The sequence below is a fragment of the Gallus gallus genome, chromosome 1 (assembly GCF_016699485.2).
Source record: "Gallus gallus isolate bGalGal1 chromosome 1, bGalGal1.mat.broiler.GRCg7b, whole genome shotgun sequence".
In the NCBI taxonomy this organism is placed as follows: Eukaryota; Metazoa; Chordata; class Aves; order Galliformes; family Phasianidae; genus Gallus; species Gallus gallus.
Window position 1 is genome coordinate 69,819,420 of NC_052532.1, and position 21,093 is coordinate 69,840,512.

Below are 21,093 nucleotides of genomic sequence, written 5' to 3' on the forward strand. Positions count from 1 at the left end.
GCAGAGAGGCGGGCTGAGCAGTGCTGGCAGGGCTGGGCCCCAGGGGAGCGCAGGTCCCGGGGCAGGTGGAGCGCCCCAGGGCTCTGGGCCCTGGCTCTGGGGTGGGAGCAGCCCTGTGCCGGGGGCCGCGGGCTATAGGGGCCCCTTCAAAGTGCCTAAGCCGCAGCCGGGAGCTCGGCTTTTGTTTTTTAAAAGGACTGGAGAAATTATTAACCACAGTTCATGACGTCAGAGTTGATCTGATTAAAGGTTTGTTTTCTTGCTGGCAGAGGTGTGCTCCGTAGAGACTGGTTCTCTCTTCTTTTTTTTTTAAGTTTCTTTTTTGAACAGCAAACGGAGGGAACTGCTCGCATTGCTGCTGCTGCTGCTCCAGCTGCGCGTGTGTGTGTGTAAACAGGATGGTGTATCTGTAGCTGCCACGCGCAAACACACATTTGACCATGAGGACTCTTCGCAGGTTGAAGTTCATGAGTTCGCCCAGCCTCAGTGATCTGGGCAAGAGAGAGCAGGCAGCCTTGGATGAGCGGGGGACCCAGCAGCGACGGGCCTGCTCCAACGCTACCTGGAACAGGTAAGCTCCTGCACCGTGCACTGCTGTCCCCGGGCTGCCCCGTGCTATGCCAAGAAGGCACAGGCAGCCTGGCTTGCTGGCACCCTGTATGGGTGAGAGGTAGCTGGGCTCTGCCTTGGTGCGTTCTGTGGGTATGCGCTCCAGAGAAAGGCCAGAGTAGCTTGTATTCACCTTGCTGTTAGACTTTCTCTGCAGACTGATAGCAAGGGGTGCTTCCTGCAGATGGCTCAGCCCCTCCGTTGTGATGGGCAAGGACTCCTTGCAAAGGGTCTGGCTGCGTAGAGGTCCTTGAGTCCATCTGGATATTCTCATTCAAAGTGGATTTGGTTTATTTTACTCAGAATTAATATATGCAATTCCTAGAATTCATATATATATATATACACATGTACATTCATGTATATATAAGCAATTGTACATATACATTATATATATATAACATATATATATAATTGTTAAAATTCGTATATATGTTGTTTTTATCCACATAACCGTGCTGCTGATGGTTGATGCAGATCTGCTGAAATGCTCAGTTTATTCACTTCAGTGCAGAAAGCTGTTTGTGTTTGTTTCTCTTTGCATGTGTGTTTACGCACGTGCATTTTGGGCAGGGAGAAACAGTCCCTGGTTGTGTTCTCATACGTTTGAATTTTATTACTGTTTGGTAAAAAAAAAAAACTTGCAAACATTTGATCGTGAATGAGCCACTGAGCACGGAGATTCAATGAATGAAGAATGAAGTGACACTCTTACAGATGAGTGTAAGTCTCTGAGCCCCGAGGACTGTGTCACTGCATGGAAAGTTTCACTCATGTTTTATAATTGTCTGGAGGTCACAGGAAGAAAAATACTGGAGAACTATAGACACATTTTTAAAGGTATTTCGGTTTTGAGCAATTGTAATAAGGTTTTAAAATACCGTATCTCCCATCCCTGTCACCCATCGCTGTGTGTTCATAACTGGATTATGAATTGGCTGTCTGCTGCCAGCAGTGCAGTGAGTGCTGACACTGTACTGGTGACAGAAGAGGCTGGGTACCTGCCCAGAGAAATGTGCTGTTTGAATGTCGCAGAGATGCTTCCCGTGTCCTGATGGTGGTGGTACTCGGGGAGGAGTCAGCAGGGAGGGGAGGTGCTGCTTGGTGTGAGCAGAGGTGTCTGTGAGCAGCCGTGCCGCTACTCTGTGTGAACCCTGCCCAGCCTTGGGCTGCCTTTCCCCATGCACAGGTGGCTGTGCCATTGTCCCCACGGTTTGGTGACATGGGCCTTGAGACACCTGGTGCTGCCCTGCAAACCAAGCGAGCATCTCTGTGTCTGCACTAGCAGCTCTCCGGAGCTGTGACGAGCGGTGCAGATGGTGAGCGGGTTGTGCTGTGGGGACGAAGGGAAGGCCCTTTACTTCTGATGCAATAGCACACCCCAGCAAAGAGCTAGCATGAACGAATTGCCTGTGCTGCTGTGTTCTGTGCACTACTGAGCGCGAGATCTTGCTGATCAAGGAAGTCAGGACACACCAGAAGAGTTCGCCCCTCTCGCCAGTCCTGGCTGTGCTATATTTAAATGCACTGCCGGTTCTTGTTTCTTGGGAGCAGCTGTGCCTGGGCGTGCCATGCGGGTATCTGCTTTGGAGAGAGGCGTCGTACCCACTGCATCAAAACGGGTTTAGGGAGAGGGAAAGCACAGCCTCATGGCAGGCCCTGCCCTGCACCAGGCTGGTGGTGGTGTACTTTGAGGTGGAGCAAGTCCAAGCTGCAGTCACACCAGTGGGACCTTCTGTGTATCACTGCTCAGTCACGGTGGGCCATCTCTGCCAAGGACCTGCAGCCCCTCTTCTGCCAGCAGGCTTTGTGTCACTGCAGCCTGGCTGCCCAGATGCATCCCCTCTGCTGCCTCTCAGCCCAGAGACTGCTGCCTTCTGAAGCCTAATGGCAGGGCTTGCAAGGGGGAACGCGGTGCCTGTTGCGGGCAGGGACAATTTCTTCCTCCGTAATACCTTTCCGTCACCTCCAAACAGAAGTGCTGTAAAAATTCTTGGCGCTGCTAGATCAAGAGAAATCGGTGATGAGCTGCAAATCAGGCTTTATATCACAGCTTCTTCCGAGCCTGCGTTCCCACGAACCGCAGAAGATCGGTGCATCAGCTCACAGGTCGCATGTTAACTAGCAACCCGCAGCAACATAGTGGAACAATGCAGTTTCATTACAGCTCACAGAATTTGCATTGGATTAAAATAGCTTAGATTTTTTTCACTAGAATTGTCTTCAATTCCTTCCCCCACTCCCCGCCCTCTTCTGCTTCAGGCAAAAAATGAGGGCTGAGTGCTGACTAAACCAATCGGACCAAGAAACCTGGGGTTTGTAATCCTGGGCTTGCTGCTGGGGCAAATAAAATGCAGCAAGTTTTTCTTTCTGAGCAAGCTAGCACACACTGCCCAGATAGGATAGGCAGATGCTGCCCAGGCTCCGCTGTGGAAAAACCTCTAGTGGAAGGTGCTTCTGTCCTCTTGCTGTGTGAAAATGGGGAAGTTAAGGGGAATGTGAAGGAGTAGGAGGTGGTGATGGAAAGGCAAAGAGCACAGAGATGAGATGCCTGTTATGGCAGTGATGCCAGCAGTAAAGCCAAGCAGACATGCAGAATCAGAGCTTTATGGTTTGGGGTAATTTTTATAGGGTTGTAATGTGTGCAATAACTTCCTGTGAAGTAATTTTTACAGTCACAGGAACCATGTTTCATCTCCTAATTAAACGTGAATGGGTTTTTTTTTTTTCAGATCACAGTGAGGCTTCTCTAGCGGAGAAAACATTCCAGACCTATTCCATATTCAATAGATACAGTATGTGTGGTAATAGATGCACTGCATATGCATCTACTACTTCTACTGGGAAAACTTCCTTCTCCCAGTATTTAGTATTTATTTAGAAATATTCCTGCCTGTGCGAGGAGGACTGGCTTCTTTTTCCTGTCCCTTCAGTGGGAGTCCTCTGGAGAGCACTTGCTTACATGGGTGAGAGCCAGAGGCAAGCTGCAGGGTGGGGAAGGGGGCAGGGGACTTCTCACCTGGCCAAGCTACCACCACACTAGTGCAGCATGCCCAGCCTTGACTACTGCTCTAAGAAGTGGTGGTGGACACTGCTTCTCAGGGCTCTCCAGGCTCGTCTGTACTTGTTTGAATGCAGGTATGATCAGAAGCCAGAATCTCTATGATCTTACACTCCATAAGATATGAAATCTTGGTACAGCTCAGGGAAGTCCCTTCACCTGTCTTTCCCAACTTTTTCATAAGTCATAGTAGTATTTAGAGTTGGTGAAGTTGGGGAACTAATGTCTCCAAAACTCTTTGAAGACAGTTTTGCAGACCAGCTTAATTTCAGTTGTATGATCCAGTGCATAATTACAGCCTATGCCACTTTGCAGGTTGCTTTACCTTAGCTAGAAATTTTATGAAATATCAGTGAACTAGCAGCTGCAATGTTACTTTGACAAGGACAAAGCCTGTGGACTTCCAGCTGGACTGAAGCTGTTCTGAAAGTGGGATTGTCCAGATTGAATTAAGCTAATTCAGAAAAATGAGTGTATCTTCTGGAGCAGGGGTGTCTTCAAGGAGTTTTATCAGGTTAATTATTGCAAATTAGCTATTCCAAACACTGTCCAGAGGAAAAGGAGCCCTCAGTCATTTTTTCCCTTTCAAAAACATTGCCATTTAACTCTTTGGTGCTAGCAGAGAGTGATTATATGTGCTTTGCCAGGTGGTCCCAGCCTGAGGCTGTGATCTGGTTGGACCAAACAGGCAGTCACGTTTTGCAGTTGTTTCTCAGATCTGCAGGCAAACTGCTTCTGATCTGATGGAGTCAAGGAATCACAGAATTGTAGGGGCTGGAAAGAACCTCTGGGGATCATTTAGCCCACCCCCTCTGCTAAAGCAGGTTCAGTACAGTAGGTTACATAGGAAAGTGTCCAGGAGGGTTTTGAATATCTCCAGAGGAGGAGACTCCGTGACCTCTCTGAGAAGCATCCTCTGTCACACTCAAAGTAAAGAAACTTTTCCTCATGTTCAGATGGAACTTCCTGTGTTCCAGTTCGTCCATTGCCCTTTTTTTCTCTTGCTGGGCACTGCTAAATAGAGCCTGGCCCATCCATTTGACTCCCAGCCTTTAGATATTTATAAATACTGGTAAGATCTCAGTCTCCTCCAGACTGAACAGTCCCAGGGCTCTCAGCCTTTCCTCATAAGGGAGTTGCTCCAGACTCCTAATGTTCTTTGTGACCCCCTGTGGGACTCTCTCTCAAAATTCCCCGTCTTTGTTGAACTGGGGAGCCCAAACCTGGACACAGTATTTCAGATGTAGCCTCACCAGGGCAGAGTTGAAGGAAAAGATCACCTCCCTTGACCTGCTTGTCACACTCTTTTTAATGCATATTAGGATACCACTGTCCTCCTTAGCCACAAGGGCACACTGCTGGCTCATGGTCAACCCGCTGTCCACCAACACATCCAGGTCCTTCTCTGCAGAGCTCCTTTCCAGCAGGTCTGTTCCTAGCCTGTTGTGATGCGTGCAGTTACTCCTCCCGAGGTCTAGACTCTACACTTGCTCTTGAACCTCACCAGATCCCTCTGCACCCAATTCTCTAGCCCGTCCACCTCACTGTCCACTCATCTATCCCACACTTCTGGAGCTTACTTATGAGGTTGTTATGGGAGACAGAAAGCAGTGTTTTGATCACCACAGTTTTTCCTTTTTGGATTCTTAAAAACATCAGGGGTATTTTAGGGCTGGAGTAGCCAGCAGTGGGGCAGAAGGCAGTGGTGTCTGGGTGCTCAGCTAGTGACTCAAGCAAAGTGGATGTGTTGGTGATAGTGAGCTGCAGGGGCAAAGTCTTTCTGTGAGGTAAAAATCAGAAAAATAAGCCCCAGCCTTCTTGCCTTGGCACTCATACTATTAGGGTGGTCAAGAGTGTCAACAGTGAGTATCAAACACAAAGAGATTGACATCTTCCATATCCCTCCATGCTAATGTAAACAGTGGGGAAGCCAGGGCTGTGTGCTGCAGCTGTAGTCTTGCAGCTGTAGTCTCTGCAGGGTCAGGCAAATCTGGAATGAGTGATCTCCCCAGAGAGCTGAAATTTCTTAGTGGACTGGGTTGATTTTTTCTGCTGTGAGAACCTTCTCAACTGTAGTTACCTTTTGGCAATCAGCTGTAATTTGTGGCAACTACTGGAGTGACCCAGCATTTTGTCTTAATTCTAAAGGCAAAGAAAAGAACATTATCAAAACGTTTTTTGTCATTCTTTCTTTCTTCTTGTCATGATTGAAATACTGGACAAAACTGACACAACTCTACCAAGCTGTGAAGTTTTTGTAGACTTTAATTTTCTACTCAACAGTGATCTCCGCAGTTCTCTGATCCAAATTTCCACTCCTGGGCTCAGCCTACTGTGGGTACTCACCTGTTCCCCTCACTGGCCCATGCCTCCTCCCAGGCTTCCTCCTGCTCCACTGCTGGTTTCTCAAAATGTTTTCTTCTTGTGGATACCAGCCATTGTCTTTACACCAAGAATGGCTCATGGCTTGCATTTGTATGGAAAGGTGCTTGCAAAATGTGTCTTAGTGCACCGACACTAATCCGTATTAAATAGCACATGTTAAATAACACAGCCACAGCACTTGGCCCCAAGTCCTGCTAGCTGAGGAGCTGGCATACGAATTAATACTGTACTCTCAAAAAGTGCAATAATCCCATAATGCAGAGATTTGTGTTCTCTTGCAGTATGGCAGCATGCTTCATATGCTCACTGCTTGGGTGCACAGAGCTTCCAGTCCCCTTCTCCACCAGAAGATACTGATGGGGTTCTGCTAGAAATTGCTCATTTCCTAAAATGAGAGAAAGCACAGTAATGTAGGACTAGGAGGTTGCGTGGGCAGTTACGTGGAAAATGCATCTATTGGTACAATACAGCACACCAGAAACATTCATAATCCTGGACTTAAAATCATATGGGTTCTTGTCTTGTTTGGAGATTACAGCCTTATTTGGTACCAAGTATGGGTACCTCGGGAACAGACCCATTTTTGGTTTCTTTTCGGCTCTGTTTTGTCTTCTGTGCTGCTTTCTTCTTCACCTTGAGCACACATTTACATGCACAGCAGCTCCAGGGAAGGTGTTCACAGTAATATCAGAGGATGAGTACACCCATTATTAACTTTCATGATGTAAAAGAGTTAAAGGAGGCAGTTTACAAAGCATTTCCAATTTAGCGTAACCATTAAAATGTAAGTTTAATTATGTACATCATGACTTAAACCTCAATGGAGGTTGGTCGCGGGCACAAGTGATCCACCCAGCTCAAGCATCTTGCAGAACTCTTGTGTGTAAGCAGCAGCTCAGGCTTTCTTTTCACCAAAAGGTTGTACTGATCTGACTAAACCCGTTTAAACAATCGCTCATTAAGGAAACCATAGCATTACTTGAAGCACGGTTGGATTTGCTGGTTTTTTTCATTAGCTTACCTTTACTAAGAGGATTTAGGCTAGCTTTTTATTACTCTGACACCAGCTTACGCCATCAATGGCATTCTTATTTTTCTGACTCCTCTGTATTCTGCTGAGCAAGCACTGAGTGGCAGACCACAGTGGTGTGCCCACACTGTAACTGCATCCCTGCATCCTGCATGAATGCACTGCTGGCTGAGATGGGAAGGCAGGGCAGCGGGACCAAAACTTGTCCTGTGGGCTAGACAGCCATCCCTCACTTCAAGGAGGATCCCAGGCAGATGGAAGCATCATCGCTAGGATGCTTATAGGTGTTTGCAACCCATAGTTCTCACTAAAAAACCTTGCTCTGTGATATTTCTTTGAGGGATTATGCTGGACCTGCTAAGCTGGAAAGAGAAAACCTCCCCCTCGTTTAGAAAAGTGCCAGAGAGAAAGCGAGAGCATACTGGCTTCTAGGAGAGAGGTTTAGTCATTCCTCCCTGCAGAAGGATGGCAGGAACACTGCAAAGTTCATTTCCGAATCAGAAGAGCGTGTAAAGACTGCTTGTTTTGTTCGCTACATTAATCGTACTTCACATATTACTCACAATATGAAAATACCCAAGTCGCCTCGCTATATACTGGAGACACTTAGCTGCCAATTTTCAAATAGTTGTAAATGGAATGTGATTGCTCGAGCCAGCCAAAATAAACTGGGTTAGATTATCCTGCATGTCTGTGTCTGTGCACATAAGTGCATGGGGGAAAGGGTGACCACTGTGTATGTGGGAGTGCTTAGCACCAAGAGAGAGAAGGCAATAGCAATTCCTATTTGGATCTGCTTGTGCATTTCTCCCCAGCGTGTCGTATCCTTCAGCTGGCTCTTTTAATGTCCTTTACCCACAGATGAATGCGACTGAGCTTCTCTTTGCTGTTTGGTATCGTTGGGTCCGCAGTACTATCTGCCAGCTCACTCCTCTGTTTCCAACAAGCATCACAAGGGCTTTCTTTACTGTGGACCTGAGGAGGTTTGATGTGGGTCCCTCCATTTCCCACACACCCTCCACATCTCCTCCTAAGCAGCAAATACCAAGCCTTGCTGTGACACTGCAGACCCAACTGAAACCTAAAAGCCCTTAGTATTTTGAGGATTTTAGCTACATGCTTAAAAGTGGCAAAAATTGCCAAGCATCTACAAGATTGGGGATTAGCTAACAGGTGGGAAGATTGTATCAGTCTTCTTTTCTTTAGGAATCAAAGATGAGGTCTGCTGTGAAGCTGTAAAAGATGGAATTGGGACGGGGAAAGGAAGGAGACTTCTGCCTTCCTTCTGCTAGTACTGGAACAGGTTTGGTCTCACCTTTCACTAGCATTTCTTCACCTTTGCCCTCAGACCTCAGCTCAGTGATTTAGACTGATGTGTCATCACACTAATTGCATTCTGTGTGTTTCAGGAGCATTTCAGGGCTTCATCCTGAAGCACTTGAACTCATTTCAGTAACCTTTTGAGGTGTGGTCTTGTTAAATTTGTGGGTTTGGTAAGCATCTCTGCCAAGCATGTGGATTGCTCTGTAAAACGTGCAACACTTTGCAGGGGTTTGTCATTCAGCATCTTAGCATTTGTGAGGATGGTGGCCATGTGCTCCACTTACAGGTAGTGCTGGATATTTGGCTTTCTGTTGAGCTAGAGAATTCTGCCGCTCTCAGTCATAGCTTCACTTGTGGCTGATGGCAGAAGAAAATCACCACCACCACCACGGAACATCTGCTTCAGAACAGTTACATACATCAATGAAAATGAAAAGGGAGCATTGCTGTAGGACAGATGGTTAGCATGCCATTTCGTTTGTTGCTGTCTGCCTCAGAAACTCTCCACCTGTTGTTCTTTTTATGCAATCTTGGTTTTTCTTTAGCTGGAGCAAGAGCACCAAGTTTTGAGAAACAGAAAGCAGTGTTTTGTAACCGCTACTGCTGTAAATGTTGCCCCTTTCCTATTGCTCCTCTTTTGAAAATGAATGAGAGGTTGATTAAATTGCCTTAAAGTTCATAGTTGTGTAGCGTTTCTGCCTTTTCTATTTTTTAAAGAACTAATGATTTTTGAGATTCCAATAACCCTGTTCTAATAAATGGATGCTTTCTTTGTGAATTAAGCTTCAGGTCCAGTGTCCAGACTTGACAAATGCTGGGTTGTTAGTAAAGAAATCAAGTCATCATAACTCAGATGCCAACAATGCTGGAAATATCAAACTGATCTCATAGTGAAGTTGTAAATTATCTCTGTAGTCAGCCTATAAAATATGGACAAAAATATACTTAAAATTATACAGAAGTACCTAGAATATATGAGGCTAAATTTTCTGAGATAATGATTCTGGGTGTGTAACTATTAAAATGGTGAAATTGAAAAAAATCAAAAAGAGATGCTTTTCAAAAATGTCATTTGTTTTCTAGAGAACAATTCATTTTAAGGCATCTGAGATACAACCAGCAGTCATCAATTAGTTTTAAAAATGGTACCATGGTATCTGGGAAGAGATGTTTGCCTTATTGTGGAAGCGATACCTTTCTCAAGTGTGATCTGGTGCTAATAACTCCTCCTGTCCTCTTTCAGTATCCACAATGGAGTAATAGCCGTGTTCCAGCGTAAGGGTCTCCCCGATCATGAACTCTACAACCTCAATGAAGGAGTCAGGTAAGTGACTCAGCTCTACGTAAGGTGTTATTAGCTGGCATGCACAGTACGGTTTCCTAGGACTCGCAGTTGAAATCTTCTGTAGGAATATTGTGGGCTTTTCTTTTTTTTCCCAGTAGTCATTTCAGTCAGTACAATCCATTGAGTCGTGGTGAATAGATGTGCTGATGTGTGTCAGCACCTTGATGTGTAGAGGCAGCTGGGTTCCTCCTTCTGCAGAGGGGAGGTTGGGTTATGGGAAGAATGGATCATTTCAGAATCTTTCTTGGTATGTTGGTTTGAAACTAAGGAAGGAAAAACCAGGATCCTGTCCTGAACACATAGCAATGCAGCTCTATACCACTGCAATTATGCTGTCCTTTCCATTGATGCTAAGCCTATCTCTGAGGTGCATCCTTTGCTTCCATGGAGGATGTAAAGCCTCCAAGCACTCAGTGCGACAGGGCAAGGAAAGACATTGTGCCTGGGAGTCCCTTCCATCTAGCTTCTGTTTCTGTGTGAACTGAATGTGCTCTAGATGTTATAAAGCTGCCTTGTCAGCAGAGTGACTTGAGTAACACAATTTAAGGTTCCTGTTTTTCCCTCGTGCTGTGCTGATACTGTTTGCAATAGACTAAATATAGACTAGTGAGGCATATAATGTTGTAAGTTGTTGTTTTTTTTTTTATGTAAAGAAAACTAAAGATGAAAATCCCATCATTTTAGTCATTTAAGTTTTTGTTACAAAGAAAAATCTACCAAGACTTAAGCTGGTAACACGGATTTACAGCATCTGTCATTATTTACTAAACTGTCTCACTGGCAAGGGCAAGGTAGCACATTTCCTTTTAGAAACTTGTCCCAGTGCTTTGAAGAGTTAGCAATGGAAAACAAGCTGCATTTACGAAAGACAGACAGCTCATTGTATTCCCTCTCTGTCTTCAGATAAATCCTCAATGACTCTCTATCACTTAATAATTATTCCTGCTCTGTCTGGGCACCATGGTGTGACAACATCCATAGAATATCCAGAAAATGCTGTTCCAGTCTGTATAATTGTGGGAACATCTTCAGAGAAGTCCAGGCAGATTACATTTGGCCAGTGAGCTCTCTCTTTTTTTTTCCTCTTTCTTTGTCTTTTTGAAATTAAAATAAACTTATTCTTCAGTTATTTCTTATTTCACTGGGGAGAAAATGACATGCAAAGAATAGATTTTCTAGGATGGCTGTCAGTTAGTATGATCCATCAATCATTTTGAGTTGGTTATTGGAATAATGGTTGATCATTACTGTAAGTGAAGCTAAGATTCTCCAGCTTCATCTGAATGACAGAAAATGGTCGTTCTGGGCTGAGATTTCCTGGTCCATTGCACTTGCCTCAGGATGCTTGTCTGCTAGTGAGGAACAGAAGAGGAAAAGGGAATTATCCTCTGATGAGACATGTATAATCTTGTATGGACCAGTAAACAAATGAAAAATAGCTGTTACCTGGTGAACAGCACCCAGTTTTTGCATTCATTCACCTGGGTGTAAGCCCTGCACAATGATACTTGCTAATACAGCTGTGTTTAATTGCAATATCTGAGGCAGCAGAACAGGCAAGCTGACTACAAACAGACTGATTTTTTTTCCCAGTTCGTGGTGGATTATGCTGCTGCATGATAGGCCTATTTCCTTTGTTAGTGTAAGAATAATGCTGCTGCATTGTCATCTTGGCTGATCATTCAGTTTTGCTCTGTTCTGGGAGGAACAATGTCTGGTGACTCACACCTGAACTGATGGACAAAATATTATGAAATCTAGACCTATCTAGAAAGGTGCTGTCATAAGCAAGATATGAGCAGCATCACTTGTGGCGTGAGTGAATATGTAATGGGCTGCAGCATGGCTTTTGAGACTGGTTCACATAGTTGTGTTCCTGCCACAGGTATTTGATTCCCAGCAGATCAAATCCAGCCTCTAGTGAGAGTCATGTTCAGAAAGTGTATGACCCTCCCTTTATAGCCTGGAAAGGAAGGGCAGGTTACTCAAAGGAGCCCCAGCCTAGAGGTTGTTCCCTCTCACCTTCTACTTGGCCTGAACATCCTTCTAATTCATTGCCAAATTCCACTCTTTCTCTCATTGACTGCTTGGACTTCTTGGTGAAGCTTCTCGGCGTGTGTCCTGCATGCAGTTCATTCAGACAGAATTCTAAGATGAGAAAACAGCAAATGGACTAGGAGTACAGAAAACACTGTCTATAGAAGAAAGCATGGTAGTGGTATTTTTTGAGCCTGTTTGTGTACACGTCCAGACGTGGCCTCTTTCTTGAAGCTGCACTCCTGCTGGTTTCTTCATTTTACTGCTGATCACAGTCATTAATGCTGTGGGACCTCCCGACTACTTGCAACTCAGACCTTTCTCTTCAGTTAAAGTCAGCTCAAACCATAACTAAGAAACTACCAACTTCACACATACAAAAAAATCTGGGTTACTACTGTTGGTGTTTAATTCAATATAATTTTTTTTTGGTTAATATTAGTATTCAGTGTAAAAATATCTGGTTCATAAATATGACCACGGAACTGGGACAAGTCTATGTTTGCCTTAAGATTGTTTTAGATGCATTTTCCCAGTACATTTTCCCAAGAAATAGATAATTAAAACGAAACACATCACCATTACTTCCATGGAGCAAAATTTGAGTATGGAAGTGTTCGAGTTATCAACAACCGAGTATCAATAACCTTTTTCAACGTTTACTGAATGGTAAAATAAGATTTTGTTTTGACACTTCAATTGGAGCAGATTCTGGAAGATTTTCATAGTTGAACCTTGAATACCCAATTGACTCACAGTCTAAGTGTTAATATTCGAGCACTTTCATTACACCTGTGATGTTTGTGCACCTTCATTTTGACTCAAGTATGTCACAGTGTTCAATTATCATATATCACACACATGGGCAAATACTTACATATAGTTTCCTAGCCTGAATACACACGTAGGGGCTTTGTACTCTGATTATTTATGCACTGGTTGCTTAATAAGTGTCAGTGGGTATGAATCAGTATAGTCTCACTTACTGCCCTAGGTTTGGCCACTCATTTACACTGGTGCCTTTTGACACCATTCTTATGTAATTACTCTGGCATTAGAAAGTGGCCATAAATAAAAGTTGGATAGAACTGACGAGCCCTATTCCAAAATAACAACAACAAAACAAACAAAACAACAACAAAAAACCCTAAACAGTGTATGATTTCAGTTTATTTCAAATTGCCCTACCTCCTGAATAAAGATGCACCATATTGCAGGTACCGGAGAAGATACTCCCGTAAGAGGGGTCTCATCAGCGTATGTCTTGTACATTACTTCTTGTGAACTCTTACTATATAATACAGTAGAGGATTGATTAAAAGGTTAAGTAACAAAAATCTCTATGCATGTACTTACCGCTTAGTATTTCTCTTGGTTTATTTGTGCAATAGAGTGGAAATGATGGTCCATTTACCTTTTTCATTTCATGCACAATATGTCATTTCAGTATGTTTATTTACACCACTTGTAAATCAAGGAAGAAAAGGTAAGGGAAATGCAGAGGAAGCACAATATCTTGTGCTAAGATTAATACACATTTATAGCTCCCTTTTTTTTGAGTTTCGAGATAATGGTTTGATGCAAACACAGCACATTTCAGTGGCGTTTCCTCTTTTGTAGCAAAAGTTCAAACCCAGTAAAATCACATCCTTAAATTTGCTTCATATAATCTAATTGCTATTAAAGTTAACATCAGTTATAATACTGTCTTAGGCTTTACATTCTGAGTAATGTTTCAAGAGAATCTCAAAACGAACAAAGGAAGCAGGAACGGGAAGATAAAAAAAGACAGGAGCTATTTTCATGTATTTTATATGCATTTTACTATCATATTAATTTATGAAGTCAGTAAACAGGCAATGAAAGTCTGATAATAATGATATACAAGCATCATAAAACTGCATAATAACTGTCAGCAAAATCAGATGCACTTGAAGTCTTTTGTCTGGTCAGTGATCTCTTAAAGGTTTAATCAGATTTTTACCTGAATTCCACCATGACATCCACTTATCTAGATAAATTTACTCAGCAATCTGAATTTTCCAGCTTCTGACAGATGACAGCCTAACTGATTTTTGTTAAAGGAAATTAAATGAAGATTGAAGAATAAAGAGCAAGCAATGTCTTCTGTCCAGTTTTGTTGTGGAACTCTTAAATGAATATGGTGCTGAGAACTTCAAACAGCGGTGCTCTGATGTGGCCTGAGGGCCTCACTATTTCACTAGAAATTAATTAAGCAGTGTGAAGTGTCTGTATTATTAGGGATTCAAAGAGCAAGATGCATTAATTGTGCTGTCAATTTTTCTACCCTGTAACCAGAGGTGTTAATGTAGCTGTGCTGCTGCTTAGTGTAAAGCAGTCCAGTGCATATAATCATAGAATCATAAAATCACCAAGTTTGGAAAAGATGTCCAAGGTCATCCATTCCAACCATCCACATATCACCAACATTTCCCACTAAACCGTGTCTCTCAGTACAATATCTAAACATTCCTTGAACACCTCCAGAGATGGGACTCCTCCACCTCCCTGGGCAGCCCATCTCAGCTCCTTACCACTCTCTCGATGAAGAATTATTTCCTAACATCCAAACTGAATCTTCCCTGGAGCAACTTGAAACCATTCTCTCTAGTCCTATTGCTAGTTACATGGGAGAAGAGGCCAACCCCCCAGCTTGCCGCAACCTCCCTTCAGGTTGTACTGAGCGTTGTACTGAGCGATAAGCCTACACCTGAGCCTCCTATTCTCCAGACTCAACAATCCCAGCTCCGTCAGACATTTCTCATAAGGATTGTGCTCCACTCACCAGCTTTGTTGCCCTTTTCTGAACATGCCCCAGAGAGTTAATATCTTTTTTTGTAGTGAGAGGCCCAAAACTGAACACAGTATTCAAAGTGTGGTCTCACTGAGGCTGAGTCCTGCTCCTTCTAGTAACACTATTTCTGATACAAGCCAGGATACCATTGGCCTTCTCGGCCAACTGGGCACACTGCTGGCTCATGTTCAGCCAAGCACTGATCAATACTTCCAGGTCCATTTCCTCTACACAGTCTCCCAGCCACCCTGCCCCAAGTCTGTAGCGTTGCCTGGGGTTATTGTGGCCAAAGTGCAGGACCTGGCACTTGGCCTTCTTGAACTTCATCCTATTGGACTCAGCCCATCAGTCCACCCTGTCCAGATCCCTGTGTAGGGCCTTCCTACCCTCAGGAAGATTGACACTTTCTCCCAACTACGTGTCATCTGCAGACTTACTGAGGGTGCACTCAATGCCCTCATCCAGGTCATCAGTAAAGATATTAAACAGGACAGGCCCCAGCACCGACCCCTGGGGAACACCACTCATGACCGGTCACCAGCTGGATTTAACTCCATTCACCACCACTCTCTGGCTCTGGCCCTCCAGCCAATTCTTTACCCAGCAGAGTGTACCTGTACAAGCCACGAGCTGACAGCTTCCCCAGGAGAACACTGTGGGAGACAGTGTCAAAGGCTTTGCTGAAGTCTAGGTAGACCACATCAACAGTCTTTCCCTCATCCACCAGGCGGGTCACTACATCATAGAAGATCAGGTTGGTCAAGCAGGACCTACCCTTTGTGAACCCATGTTGGCTAGGCCTAATCCCCCAGTTGTCCCACACATGCCATGTGATCCCCCTCAAGACAATCTGCTCCATAACCTTCCCTGGCACCAAGATCAGGCTGACAGGCTTGTAGTTCCCTGGATTTTCCTTATGACTATTCTTGCAGATGGGAGTCACACTGACAAGTCTCCAATCCTCTGAGACCTCTCCAACTGACCAGAAGTGCTGATAAATGTTGGAAAGTGGCTCAGCTATCACCTCTGCCAGCTCCCTCAGCACCCTCAGGTGGATCCCATCTGGCCCCATGGACTTGTGGCAGACCAGGTGGAGTAGAAGGTCTCAGACTGTTTCCACCTGAATCGTGGGGGATTTGTTCTGCTCCTCATTCCAGACTTCCAGGTCAGGGGGTAGAGTACCCCGAGGAAAGCTGATCTGACTTTTAAAGACAGATGTAAAGAAAGCATTGAGAACCTCAGCCTTTTCCTTATCCTCAGTGGTCGTGTTCCCCGCTGCATCCACGAAAGGATGGAGATTCTCTTTAGCTCTCCTCTTACTGTTAATATATTTGTAAAAAAAAGTTTTTTGTTCTCTTTTAAACATGACTCTATGATTCTATGATATAATTAACTGCAAGCTTGTTGTTTAGTTCATTCACTGCTGAAAAGTGGAAATGGGGTGGGATTTTGTTTTATCAGAGGGCCAGTTATCAGATAAGTAGAACATCATTTTCTATTTCCTGCTGTACATGCCAAGAATTATCAGTAGAATCTAAAGAATAAAAAGAGAAAGTATTTGCATATCACCTGTTAAGGACTATGAGGAAGCGAGGACTTCAAAGAGCTGCTAGCTTGAGGAAAGGGTAGAAATTTAAGCAAAATCTGTCAGCGTGAAATACCAGTACGTTTTTGAAACAGCAGCACAAGGAATAAATTAAAATAAATAAATAAACAATATAAATAAATAAAAACAATAATAAATAAAAATAAATAAAAACAAGGAAGCAGCACTTTGGAATAAATTGTCACTAGCATAGTAGAATTCAAAACCACAACTTTATTGTTATTTTAACATAAAATTGTTTAATTATCCATGTTCAAAGTAAGAAAAACCTTTAGTTCCATTCCTTGTGATCCAGAAGAAAAACAACTTGGACAGTAAATTACCATTTTGAGTATGCATGGCATGCACAGCTTCTTTTTACTTGTTAAAGGGCTGGTGAACACTTCTAATGCTTTATGGTTTTAATAATTTTGTGGAGGCAGGTGTTAAAACTTGACTGTGCGATTGTCAATGTGTATGGGAAAGGATGAAGTCTCAAGACACTGAAAGGATTGTCCTCTCCCATATGTTGTAACAGCAATCATGCTGAGGGGTCTAGCCATACAGTGGCCATCCATGGCACTGAGAGACATACAGCTAAAGCGTAGACTGGCTTAGATAACTTTTGTCCATAGATAGTTTGTCTGAGTTAATCAGATTTGTAACCAAAGAGGATTGAAATGCTTAGAAGTTTCTAAAAAAAAAAAAAAAAAAAAAAACCTCTTCCTTGTGTTTATTTTCCATTTCTTTTATGCCTGGAGTGTTTCCCCAGAGTGCTATGGGGTCAATGTGGACATGTACTTGAGGATAAATAAATAAGATACTGTATTTGGGCCTCCTAAGGATTGACCTGATCCTCCTTTCCCTGAACTTTCTGAAGATCTCAGGAGGCTATGCTGAATCCTGTGGTGTTAAAAACATCAGACGACAACTCTGCAGATTTCTTTATAGAGCATGGTGTTATGCTGGGCTTTTCAAACTGGACATGTATTTGGTTACTAGTTATAATAATTTGTTTAATTACTTATTTGTTTATTAAAGATATAACCCAAAGGGATGGATGATAACTTGCTACCAAATGTGTAGTTTACATAACTACACAAGTGATCAGAGCATTGAGTTGCCTAGCTGATGCAGGTCTTTAGATTTTGAGTTGAATTTTACCTCATTTCTTCCTGGTACCTGAGGTGGTCACACAAGGGCAGGTTTCCATAAGAGGTCAAGTCAAGGCCAGACTGGCAGGTGCTCAGAAAGTCCTGCTTGAGTGAAACTCTTAAATGGTCTGACCTCTTGCTTGTGCATCTGAACAGTGACATGAGTACAAAGAAGTGCTAAGCATCTAGCATCCAGTATGTGAGACTTAAACAATATACAACTCTTCAGCTTTGTGGTGATTTCTATATGGATGGAAATGTTGGGCTTGTGGGTCTGGAGGAATGCTGTCTCTGAACACGAAGGTTGTTTATGGTTTTTGGGGGTTTTTTTGGATGTGAATTTGGTTTGCTCAGTGAGATGAGTTTGTAGGTTTTAGTGCAGAGGCATCATGAAACACAGAGTTGAACTGTTACATTTCTACCTGCTTTTTCACTGAAACAACATGAAAATTCAGCTTCGTGGATCCTGACTTGGAAGATCATGACCCCTTTCAGAAAACTCGCTACGTTTCATACTTGCATCAAAACCTGCAGAATATCATCTTGTCTCAGCTTTCTCTCTGAACATTTTGTCATGGCTCTTTTTGGAGAGTCACACAGAACAGATTATCTGGCTGTGAGCACACCTCAGCTAAGTTACATGCCTGTTTGTTGGCTCAGCCACACTGACAGACACAGAGTGCCAAGACTTCTCCCACATTTGCAATGCCAGACACCAATCAAACCCTGGCACAGAAGGAGAACAGCTTAGGCACCTTTAAAAGGGTTAGATGTAGGATGGAATTCATCCTCTTTCAGTTTCTTTTCATATTTGTTCATGCAATAAACCATCTAAAAGAACAGTAGGTATTTTGCACCATACAGAAATGCTGGTTGAGAGCCTTAATATTGTTGGCCCTGTTTGTTATATTTTTATTTAGGCTTTATTGACAGGCTGTGTGAAAATATTTTGTTATTAGTGTCTTCCCCTTTTCCATACTATGTGCAGCTAATACAGTTCGTTGATTACTGAAGTCCTTTTCTTATTCTTTTTATGCAGGCAGTTGTTGAAAACAGAACTGGGATCCTTCTTCACTGAATATTTACAGGTAGGCATGTGTTTTCTTTCATTTAAATCAGAATTTTTTTTATGTGCTACTGAGCAAAGTCACTTCATCTGCTCTGAATGCCAGTATGGAGTCACTTGAAACCATTCAGAGATTTCCACTGACTTCTGTTTGTTATCATTTATGAGTGAGCGAGAGCTGGGGTTCATATGTACATTTAGATAGTGAAAGCCCAGTGCCTGCAGTAGCCTTGTGCAGTCAATGTTTTTGTATGGCACTACCATCTTTCAGTAGATTTCAGACATTCACTCGTAACTTAAAACTTAAATTCCTGAATAAAGCAACTAATTTCATTGTAAGTATGGTTCCTAGGAAAGACAGTTAGTAATAGGTACCTATTGTCTATTGAAGCAGTATTCTTTTCCAAGACAGAATCCCTGCAGTGTGAGTCAGCCATATGAAGTCAAGGAGCACTTTGCACTGCACAGAGTGGGTGCTGCGTCCTGCAAGCAGCAGATTACAGCATTATTTGAAGTGTCCCAAGCAAGTTGGACATGGCAGGAAAAGTCCTTCTGTAATTGATCATCAAAATGAATCCTTGTTTACTGTCAAAAGTTAAGATCAAAATATGAAATATGGTGGCTACAGGAAGTATACAATTGAGTAACTTCAGTCTATATTTCATTTATAGAATCAGCTGCTCACAAAAGGCATGGTGATCCTAAGAGACAAGATCCGGTTTTATGAAGGTAACTTCAATTTTAGTATAGCTATCTATATTTGTCAGAGGAGTTTTAGCAATGCATCCTGAAGGCAGCTCAGTTCTTTCTGCGAATTCCCCTGTACTGTGGATTAAGCAGTGTAAGTCTATTCCTCCAGTATGTTGTTCTGACATACTATGGTGTTCCCATTGACCTTTGTCAGGGAGAAGTGTCCACCCAGAGCACCTAGAGAGTAAAGGATTAATACCTCGGATGTAGGCACTTCCTTCTCCAATTACAGTCTACTCAATATTAAGGGAAAGAGGAAAAACAGAATGATGTGTTTTAATAAACAAAAATCTAAACTTTGAGATCCAAGTTAGTTGAAGCGCCTGTCAAAATGCAGAGCAATGCTGTGGGTTGTTATAAGAGTTGTTTTGGATTCATGCTTACATAAATGAGGTCAGATGCTGTCTCTTTTTTTACTCATTTGTCTGCCTGCACCTTCTGGAGGTGTCACCTTGTGGAAGTAAACATCAAGGTAGCTTCTTTTATGTTTGGAACAGTGAAATCCAAATTTAAAAGAAATGAATACAGAGGCAGGGGATGAATTTGTGAGTGCAAACCAATTTCTGCTTTTCTTTTTCATTTGTGTCTGTGCAATTCTGGAGAAACGTGTCTGTTAGAATTAGTTCCCACTGATACAATTGTATTATTCACCCAATCTGCATTTCTGGGTCCACTCATTCTCTTCCCTGTCAGTGTAAGCGCTGCAAAAAAATCCTGAGCCATAGTCGTTTTTGAATGAATCTGTGTGAATACAGAAAGAAAGGTGCCTTCTCAATGTGCTAGGGGCAGCACATGGGAAAAATGTAGCAGGGGCAGATGTGTTTCGCCTGGTCAACTTTCAACCAATGCTTCCTTTGATGGGCACCCTCATTTCATGTCCTATGCTGTTCTGCAGCTTTTAGATGTGTTATTCAGTGTGCTGTTTAGTCTTAGATGTAGGCTAGGCATTCAGCATCAGAAAATGACATGATTTTGGAATATTTCCAAGGATTATTGAATATGTAAATGGCCTGAAGATCTTTGAAGAGTCTTTTTAAAGAAATGTGGCTTTCCTCAAGCAGAGCTGCAGTCATAATATCACTTAGTATGAATATACTGCTTTAGCAGTAGCCTGGAGACAACCCTTTCCATTTGTTTCAGCTATCTGTAAATCTTAAATGTGACCTTTCATTACTGGCAGCACAGTTGATGGGATTAAGATGGTGGTGTAGGATCCAACTTTTCTGATAAAGACAATAGCTCAGAACACAACAGAAGGAGAACAAATTTCACATTTCAGTACTCAAACTCTTCTGAGTGGAACACTGAGTTCCTCAGTTTTATAAAATAACAGCTTGGAGAGCATAAATAGAGTTGTAAGGCTCTCAAGGTCTTTGTAGCTGCTTTGTAAATCACAAAGAAAGTCATTTTTAAGGATCAATTTGGCAAACTAGATGCAGAGAACTACCAAAGTCCAATCCCTTGTTTTTATGGTTTTACTAGCTTGACAATCAAAAGTACTACCTCTGATGTTTGATGTCTATGCTGAGATAAAAAAAATTGAATGTAAAACCACCAAGTGGCTTTCAAATGCAGGGGTGTTTTTATTAAATACAAAATTTCATCAAGCTGTGAATTTATTTATTTATTTATTTATTTATTTATTTGGTGAATCATTTTGGAACGGGTCCAGAGGAGGGCCACTGAGATGATCAGAGGGCTGGAGCACCTCTCCTGTGAGGAAAGGTTGAGGGACCTGGGCTTGTTTAGTTTAGAGAAGAGAAGGCTCTGGGGAGACCTCACTGCGGCCTTCCAGTACTTGAAGGGAGCGTATAAACAGAAGGGGGAACGGCTGTTTACGAGGGTGGATAGTGACAGGACAAGGGGGAATGGTTTTCAACTGAGACAGGGGAGGTTTAGGTTAGATATTAGGAGGAAGTTTTTCACACAGAGG

General features: G+C 42.9%; 1 protein-coding gene across 12 annotated transcripts in view; it reads left to right on the top strand.

Annotated features, from left to right (window-relative positions):
- Window positions 1–21,093, top strand: part of PRR5 (proline rich 5) — an 85,990-nt gene that overhangs the window by 35,697 nt on the left and 29,200 nt on the right. For 8 of the 12 annotated variants that reach the window (XM_040697632.1, XM_040697648.1, XM_040697636.2 and 5 more), the window contains 4 exons: window positions 315–571; window positions 9,652–9,732; window positions 18,384–18,432; window positions 19,082–19,139. In XM_040697632.1, the coding sequence (XP_040553566.1) occupies window positions 441–571; window positions 9,652–9,732; window positions 18,384–18,432; window positions 19,082–19,139 (319 nt within the window). In that variant the 5' untranslated portion in view covers window positions 315–440. 12 annotated transcript variants of the gene reach the window in all.